At 43.5% G+C, this 10,000-nt stretch overlaps 1 protein-coding gene across 1 annotated transcript in view; it reads right to left on the bottom strand.

The window, feature by feature from the left end:
* ulk4 (unc-51 like kinase 4) overlaps positions 1 to 10,000 on the bottom strand; it is a gene marked incomplete at its 3' end in the record, with an annotated part of 40,038 nt that overhangs the window by 19,491 nt on the left and 10,547 nt on the right. Inside the window, exons 18-19 of the mRNA XM_084471881.1 lie at positions 5,944 to 6,051; positions 899 to 985 (exon numbers count right to left, since the gene is read on the bottom strand). Coding sequence (XP_084328007.1) covers positions 899 to 985; positions 5,944 to 6,051 — 195 coding nt within the window. The remainder of the gene's footprint in view (positions 1 to 898; positions 986 to 5,943; positions 6,052 to 10,000) is intronic.

Here is a 10,000-nt window from a genome sequence, read left to right as displayed (position 1 = left end):
TTGGAAACAAACAAACCTTAAGGGACATAACAGCCTCAGCTCAATGTTGCTTGTTATTGCCACACTTTATATACCACTATGAATATAACTATATATATATATATATATATATATATATATGTATATATATACCAAAAGAGGAGCCTTTAAACGAGACGTAGCTGTCATTATGTTGGCCAATGGATATTCAATTTATACTCTCTATTTTCTCTATTTTAGTATTCAATTTGGGTTTGATTAGCAGGAACAGAAAAAGTATCAAAAAATAAAGAAAGAAATAAAGGCACCAAGGCTAGTGCCACTCTCTACCTGTTTGTGTGTCTGTGTGTGTTCGGTGTGTGTGTGTGTGTGTCCACAGGGTCCTAATTGCTGCTGAGGTCATGCTACTGAGCATTACAAGGCTGTGTTTGATGCAGGTGAATGTGCCCCAGTGTGTGCGGGCATGTGTGTGCATGTGTGCCTGCGTGCACGTGTGTGTAGGAGTTAGGAGCATGCGACTGCTCTGCATGTCCTTGACTTGCAGCTCGCGAGCAACGCTTAGGGCCCCTACAGATCTCCCCCATCATTACTGCGAGAGCTGGGGCCCCCCCGCCCCCCTCTTCACACACACACAACTCACTAAACAGACACACACACACGAACACACACACACACACACACACACGCACACATATACAGTGTGAAAGAAAGAGTGAGAGAGCCGCAGACTGAGGCAGGGATATGCAGTCAGACACGTGCATGCATGCACACACACACACACACACACACACACACACAGTGTGAGTGGAAGAAGACACAGACTCAGTCACAGATATGCAGGCAGGAAAAGGAAAAACACACACACACACACACACACGTACATACATACATACACACACGCACGGGGAGACATGCTCACCCCTTCCCTGAGGCTCCTCATTAAGCCGGTGTAGGCGGCTGCAGGAACGAACCACACTGCCTCTGGGGAGTCTCCTCTCCTCCTCTCCTTCTCCTTCTTCTTCTTCTTCTTCTTCTTCTTCTCCTGCTCCTCCTGATAGAGGGACACAGAGACACGCGGAGAGAGGGAGGAAGGGAGGAAGGGAGGAAGGGAGGAAGGGAGGAAGGAGGGGAGCGGGGGGGGGGGGGGGAAAGGTGGTTGTGTCGGCGGTGTTGGTGGTGGCGTGCATGTGTGTGTTTGTGTGTGTGTTGATGTGTTGGTGTGTATGTGTGAGTGGGGGATGGTGGGTTGGGGGAGGGTGTTTGGTCACATGGGGACATTGAGAGAGAGAGAGAGAGAGAGAGAGAGAGAGAGAGAGAGAGAGAGAGAGAGAGAGAGAGAAGAGAGTATTGTTATTATCGTAAATGTTTTTGGTTTCTTATTTGTATAATGTTCTTAAGGTCTAAGCTGCACCATCGTAGACCTCCACCTGCAGCTGTGCTGGCTCCAAAGTGCAACTTTGAGTTGAAAAGGTTGAGAGGGTGGTGGGGCGATGAGGAGCCCCAATGAGGGGGTGAAGGAGAGTTAGAGAAGAGTAAAGGAGAACTAGGAATGGAGGGGAGAGAGAGAGAGAGAGAGAGAGAGAGAGAGAGAGAGAGAGAGAGAGAGAGAGAGGGAGCCCTGAATGGACACGGTAAAAAGGAAGAGAGCAAAGCTTGACGTCTGGATAAGCGTACAGTAAGAAGCAAAAAAAAAAAAAAAAGTAACGTAAAAAAAGTAGCAAATGTCAAGTAAATGTCATCGCACATTTTCACACGTTGCAAGACAATTACCGGTGTTCGAATGAACAATACACCCTGATAGATAGTCAGGTGATGGTAGCCCGATACATTCAAGAATCCATTGCAGTGCCTTCCTTCGACTTTGAAACTTGACTCAACCTGCAAGGGGGTTTGTTGTGCGAGAGGGAGAGAGAGAGAGAGAGAGAGAGAGAGGTATCCTCTGAGTAAATGTGCTAGCCACTGAGCTAGCACGCTCCAGGATACATACAACCTTGAGAAAAGTGCACTACGGGCGACAGATAATCATTGTCATTGACTTTCGCTGGAGAAGGCCAAGAGAAGAGTGGAACATGCATTTCTCTCCCGTCTTCCAAATATTTCTTTATCTTTTACTTGGGGACACTTAGTGCTTCTGCTGCACTAGAACCACCTGACAGGGCAGGTATATTCTGCTGTGGACCGGTGTCTTTCACACTGAAAGGGTGGGGGGGGGGTGGAGGTAGTGTAACGGTCACAGTGAGCGGAGGGCTGGCGGCAGCCACTTCATCCGAATTGACGCGTCAAAGAAGTTGGGACTGCAGTCGTTTTGTCGACATACTCTTTCAGGATTATTTAGGCGAACAATCCCGTTGAAGTGGCAAGGCAGGAGCCAGGCCTGAGCTCTGACCTAGATAGCGGCGCGGCAGCGCTCATTTACTGATTTATGCTCACACAGCTGGGGTTACATCTAGCTTTTAGCTTTGAAAATAGTCGGGGGAGAGAGAGAGAGAGAGAGAGAGCGAGAGAGAGAGAGAGGGTGCAGCTGATCATTATCATTGACTAGTTCACCTTGAGACATTTTAAAGATTCAAGCATAAAATCAAAACCCATCACCACTTCTTTTAACCGTCACTAAGGGAGCAAAACATGCACACGCACACACACACACACACACACACACACACACACACACACACACACACACACACACACACACACACACACACACACACACGCGCGCGGGCACATGATAACAAACTTCATTAACTTCCTATGACATGTAAAGACTAGCAATAAACAAAACATCTTAATCGTCCAATTAAAAACATAATCCAACGCTGTTGCACATTTCTTTTCAATCGACTGAGGAAACAATGATTCAAGCCAGATATATGTATTCAACCAATCTATAATCATAACCCTAATGAGCAGCGGGCTGTTGCATCAAAAGTTAAGCGAAGATTAGAGGAAAGGATTACTGCTGTGTAGTAGCAACATCGGCCCTATGTCTGCTCTGTGCAACCGCATGAACACTAATCATTATCATCGACTGCTGCTGCAGTCCTTCGGGCCCTGAAGCAGCGCTATGGGCCAGGTAGTTTTTGCGGGTAGACTTTAAAAGAATCCTGCTATTAGTTCTAATGGCCAGATATCCCAGAGGCAGGGATTGCAGTCCCCGACTCGGCCTGCATGGTTTCAACGAAACACGTCATATTTACTCGTATTTATTCGTTTAGCAGAAACAAATCACCAAAATAACAGGCCCAAAAAGTGAGTGTATACACATATACACAGTGCTAGTGTCAACTAAAGGTCCTGCTAAGAAAAGAAAAAAAAGAGCATCTCTACAGTTATGGGAATCCAAAGCTCCTGACAAGGAAGAAACACATATTTTCAGTTTGAGGATGGGTATATTTTAGCAAGAGACAGAACTCAACATCCTAGGGATGACCAAATCAATGGCTGGACTGTGGGAGACTTTTAAGTTAAAAAAATTCAATGTCGATTTAATGGGTCTTAAGAGTAAATGATAAAGCACAAATGTATGTAAAACTGCATCACAACTTAAAAACCCTTTACAAGTTATCGACAAACAAATTGAACTCCTAACCTTCAGGATCAAATGCCAGTAACATCCCACATAACAATCAACCCAATATTGCTGGTGTTGTGTAACATGTTATATTTCTAGAGAAAAAAGAGGCAAGGACATCTTTTTGATTCAAAGTGTTTTTACATCAACCTTCCTCCTGGATTTTATCCTGCGGGCATTCAACCTGCTGCCACTTTGCCCTTGGGCAAAACTGACCTTGTGGTAGTGGAGGAAAGTGAAAAAGGATTTAGCAAACAGAGATCAATAATGGCAAGCCTTACTAATTATTGAGCACAAACCACAATAATTAGACTCAGACCTAGCCATTATTTTTTTAAATGTTGTGATTGAGAATGAAATGGTGTGGAAAACAGCCCTTGTAAAAAACCTTGAAAATATGTGTTTTGCACCCACAATCAGCATGACAGATTGATTCCTTTAAGGTCATAAATCATTCACATAAATATAAAAGGGATTTTAATTTAAAAACCTTGTCAATTCAATATTGGCCAGTCGTTAATTATATCACCTCTTCCTATACTTTCTCTGGAGGTCGTATGAGTTTATTTTCACTCAGTATTTCCAACACCTTTATCTATTTAAATTTGGTAGTGCGAGTAGTAATGTGGCACAGCAAAACTAGCATATCATATTTATGCAGTGGCTTTGAGAATTTTTACAGTAAATGTTGACATATATCTTTCATGCTATCAGGCAACTTTAGCCCACGCATTCTGTGCACATCCAGATGGCAGTATGATACGAACCATCTTAGAATATAAATAACTGTTATGGACTTATTTCATACATATTTCACACAAATAACTGAAATAGCTACACATGGCAACTCAAGCACTGCTGAATCGTCAATAATGAACAACCCCAAAAAAAAGCCAGAAAATAATTATCAGTACGTTTTTGTTGTTGTTGCTGTGCAAGTCAAGCAGGATCGTTCTTAATGATGACTTCATTAAAGTTGAACGTGCTTTGCTGAGGCAAAAATGAGTTCTCAGTAAGAAGCTTCCTGTCTGGATCAGGACCATACGGAGGTTAACAAGCTTCTCAGTTACCGCCGGGAGACAGTGTCAACATCTGGAATAGAGTGCACCCAGGTACACTCCGTCCAGACTGTCTTCTGAAATAGGTGTGATGTAATGAAGCTTCTGTTCTTGGCTCGTGTGTCCGGGGCTCAGCTGTTGAACCCTCTCTGTCCGGACCCCTCGCTCTGGTTTATACCTCTAACAGCAGCTAACAACAAAACTCATTTCATCTGGTCTCTGGTGTACCTCCACTAAACCTCCACTAAAAGGAACAACTAAAAAAGTAAATGATGTGAAAATGGCAAGCGCTGTTCTGCCCATTGTATTATTATACTCTGATTTACTTTTAGATTCACTTCAAATCCACAGCGAAAAGGCTTTTTCCAGTCTACCGAAACGCAATTGCCGGTTTCTTACTTCCTATGGGTCGTGTGTAGGTCAGTTACCGGTCCCCGGAGTGAGAAGAACAAAACGTGACAAGAACAACAACAACAAAGACAAGGAGAAGAAATACAAACTTTGAATTTGACAAAACAATATCCAAAACATGAAGCAGAAACGGATATCCCTCTCATAAGAACCTCCCTCTCTCTTGCCTCCCGCCGCTACACCCATGTAACTGAAACAAACATGGCTCCCTCTGAGTCTGCTTTAAATATGCTTCAAAGTCCCGCCCTCTCTCGCAGCACACATTCAAAGCACCCCGTTCCCGGCATTCCGTCGTGGAGCGACCATAATGTCTTCTCCCTCTCCTTCCCTTTGTTTCCCTGGCATATCATCAAATCCAGGCTAGCTAAACTATAACATAGCCTCAGTAATATATATATATATAACAGCATTGTTTCTTTTATAAAGCGTTTTTCCTTTGAGTGTCAAAGCTTACTGCGTCAACCCCTGGATCGTGGCACACAACTTACCATGATTGTTTATTGAGTCTTGCTGCGCTGGCAACGTTAACGCAGTGCCGCCAAACACTGATCTTTTCAGCAGACACTTCGAGCTATAGATATATTATGTTTCATTGTCAATTGTACAACCTAATGGTTTTTCAAATCCGCTATGCAGCCGTCTGGAGAGCATTTTATTTGTCGTTAAGAAGCCTTTCGTCTTTGTCTTTATTAATGTAGTCCTGTCATGCTGGACTGTTCCAGTCCTTCGGTGTAGCGGACTGCACTTGAGATGCGTACTTGTGCTTGGCATGGACCACTTACAACCATTAAAGGAGAATCTATTCAAATCAAATAGGTTTAAATAATGTCTAAATAATGGAGATTCGTTTATAAGAAACACATTGCTAATGGCCTACAGAGAGTTCCCAAGAGGACATTTCCAGTATTTGCTCATAATACCTACCTGGGATGCAATGCGATAGAGAAGCTCCCCTAGTGGTGGCAACAGGCACTGCTTTGCTTTGTTATTCCTCAGGTTGTCCCTCAAGAGGTCTGTTATGGTGCACACCACCTAAACAGTAGGTTAAAAGCAAAACAATTATCATTAGATTGGTTCTATAGTAGTCAGGTGATGGTAAATATATAATAAGCAGATTTGAACAGACGGGTGATTTAACACCACACTGAAAAATACCAATTTGTCCCCACAACAGTGTCTATTTCTTACACTAAAATGAATTGATTCTTAAGAAAATGTTTAATCCCTGAGAGATGAGAATCCCTGACGATGACTAGAACCCACTTGCATAAGTCTATAAGAGCTTTTGAGTTCTAGAAAAGCCCAATATAAGTCTAATTTATTATTATTGTTGACAGTTTTTCTTTTGGGCGGGGTGTTAATATATATTGTTTTACAATAACTTAAATCAATCACATTACCTTAGGGCAAAGGACAGGTTAACAAAATAAAAGGATAAACATGATACTGATGAATTTCAGGTTATTGAAATGTATACAATGGTAAGGAGAAATTGTATGATATTATAATACTTTGTCCTCTTTTTCATGTTGTTGATGAAAGATTAATCAGGTAAATAGGCACTATGATGACCTATCTCTAAAACCAAAATGCAGTGGCAGTCCCAGGACTGTAATAAGCCTGTCCATCATTCCATTTGGCCCGAATGAAACTATTGGACGGCCTATTTCTCTGTCTTCCTACCTTCTCGGCTACCTGTGCACTCATTGGGGACGACCAGAATCGAGCTTTGGTGGGAGGCCGGAAGTGATACTTTCAAAATCTAGCTTAATCTGGCTGGTTTCTCCAAATATCCTACCCTAGCTTTGAACAAAACTAGTTTAATTATTTCATAAGTGTTATATGTAGCAGTATTATTGCTACTATGTTATGCAACGGGTATGCTGGAGGGAGCGTTATGGGTTAAAATAAATGAATAGAAAAGAGAACAGATCACAGATGGACTGCAGTAAACAGATTGAATCAAATGAAACGAATACCTGACGAATCAGACACACAACGTATTTAGACACACATACACACACACGTGCAATTCACATTTTCCCGCCCTTCCACGGCTGTATTGGGGCCTCATACAGATATGGTTGGCAAGGCAACCAATGCTAGGTTAAGGTTGATCCCCCCCCCCCCCCCTCCACACTCACGCACGCACGCACGCACACGCACACACACACATACACACACACACACACACACACACACTCTCTCTCGCCTATCCAAAGATGTTCGTGCTTCTGCCTGGTTCCACTTTGCATGATCTGAGGTTACTCGCTGCCAAACTCTTCTCTCCGTCTGTGGCTCTCTCTATTCTCTCCTCTCTCTAGTCTTTATGTGTATTTCACTTCACTCTCATTCTTTTTCCCACTTCTTCCCCGGTTTATTCTTCCCTCTCGCCTTCCTAATCACCTTTTTTTCTCCCCCACCTAAATACTTTTTTCCTCACCCACTCGTTGTCTCTCCCTTTGTTGCTTTCATGACTTATTTGTTGGACTTTAAATACTCGTTGGTGCAGAAATTTGGGAACAGCCAGTTCCCAAATTTGTAAGTGAAACAGTCCTTCTTCCTTTCCCTGACACAAACACCGTCTCCATGAGAAATTTATTTCATCTGGTGCAAAATATTGTCATTTGTTGGGTCTTTTTTAGAGAGCGGTTATTGTAGGGGATGTTTTTCAACTTTTTTATGGGCAACATTTTCACCACCAAAACAGAGTTAGAAACCAACTAATCACCAGACAGTGGCTCCATAATGCAAATTAATTGAAATAATTACAATTACCCAGTCTTTATATGGGCTTTTCAAATTTAAAAAGAACAAAGCATTGAACATGTTGAATGCTAACTGTTTTAAATAGCTTAATTGTTCTCATCTCATCTCAATTTTTATGGCGTGTAATATCAGCTGACACCCGGGTAGCCAGAGAAAGACTAGTCTCTGGTGCTACATATATACGTCATGGTGCTCACTCTCTCAAACTGATGGCTAGCAGCACTAGCTTGAGATTTCAGATTTTGAAAAGATTAGAAATAATGAGTTTCATTATGAGCAATGATAAACCACAATAACAATAAAGTATGAGGCATTTGCCTTCGTCCTGTAATTAATAATAATAATATGAATTATTAAAAATGACGTGTGCAGCCGACGTTTCAAGGATGTGTTAATAAGTCCTCTACCGCACAAGAGGCAGGACTGTATCTTTTCACAGTACAGTGTAAAAAAAACATCGACAGACACACACACACACACACACACACACACACACACACACACACACACACACACACACACACACACACACAGGCCAAGATACTAAGCATATCGTGCCCAACTGGTTGGATGTTTGGATGGAGAACACGATACATCTAAAGAGACCTGCACACGGCCGCACAGCTGCTACAGGGCGGACTCCAGCTGAGCGCTGACCCCTCCGATGAGGTCCACCGTGGGGCCGCTGCCCTGTCCTACTGCCCTCCAGTAGGGGAGCGGTCCAAGAGGGGCGGGCGGGCGGGCGGGCGTGCAGCGGTCCATGGCCTGCTGCAGATGCCCCTCCCCAGTGGCCCACCCTGCCAGCCAGACCACGCGCACCTCTCAGTGACGGATTCGGAATGAAGCCACAGCGTTTTGAAGCCCTGGCAAGCTCACACAAATTATGTTATTGTAACATGTTATTTTAATTAGCATAATTAATACGTAAACACCTGAGAAACTGTAATCTTTAACTCTGTAGTCGTCAGACGTCATTTTGTCAGCATTATATTGTCTAACATTATCTTACAAAACTATTATATGATAGGGTTAGGGTTATTTTAGTGTACTTTTAGCCTTAACTAGACTGGAAATCCCTGTCACTAATGCTGCGTTCCAGGGACACTCTTTAGCCCGTAAGATACGAGCTGGAACTGGGAGTACATCGTTCTGGTACGAGTTCACGGGTAGTGAGTTGCGGGTTTGACTGCCGTTCCAGGGCACTTTCACGGGTAGAAGGTTGTGAAAACACGAGTTGGAAAACACTTGGCTTTTAATAAGCAAAGTAACAACCATTGAGTGATGGAGAACATCCGATCTCTCATTTCTATTCCAATCCTGCACCCTGTCTCTATCTTCCAGGCCTACCAGCCGCCTATGAACACACCGCCAACCATGTTCAGAGGAGCACGGCCCGGGTCACGGTGGTGCCCCAGCGTTCACACACAGACACACCCACCAGGTCATTGTGGCAGTGGAATTGTGGACATGAAGTGATGTCAGAAGGTGTGACCCGGGCAACCTTATCAACAATGAAAAGCCAGAAGGAATCGATGCGCCGCTGTTGTGTGAAGGGGGCTCTCAGGTGGATAGACCCCGTGGAGCCGGGGACAGACACGTTCCATGTTCCCACTGGGAATACTGACATGTGGCTGGGCAGCGTTAGAACCGCTGACAGGAAGACAGCGGACAGACAGACAGACCGACGGACAAACATAACCCACAAACTCCAACATATATATGGAGAAAGAGCATATATATATATATATATATATATATATATATATATATATATATATATATAAGAAGGGGGGTTGATCAAAGCCCAGTGTTGTTGCTATGGTAACAAAACCCAGCCCTGACACTCCAATCAGCAGGACTGCAGTGGGAGAACCCCTGCTGAGAAACCAGACACACACACACACACACACACACACACACACACACACACACACACACACACACACACACTCAATCAGACATATAAACAGGCACTCAATCTTACTGAAACCAAACACATCATTTCCAATATACCCACATTGACACACAAGCACATACGCACAAACTTTTGATGCTACAAAGACACACAAACTCACTCACACACATACTTTCTGACAAACATACGCGGGTAGCTACGTGCCCAGTGACAAAAGACACAGAAATGGTGCAAACATTTGTGTGCACACGTATCCAGAGAGAAACACGTATCCATCCAATTGAACCCCTGCTGAGC

Source organism: Micromesistius poutassou (assembly GCF_964030765.1).
Source record: "Micromesistius poutassou genome assembly, chromosome: 8".
NCBI classification, from domain to species: domain Eukaryota; kingdom Metazoa; phylum Chordata; class Actinopteri; order Gadiformes; family Gadidae; genus Micromesistius; species Micromesistius poutassou.
The sequence above is the reverse complement of the archived record's forward strand: the minus strand, read 5'-3'. Positions and strand labels throughout refer to the sequence as shown.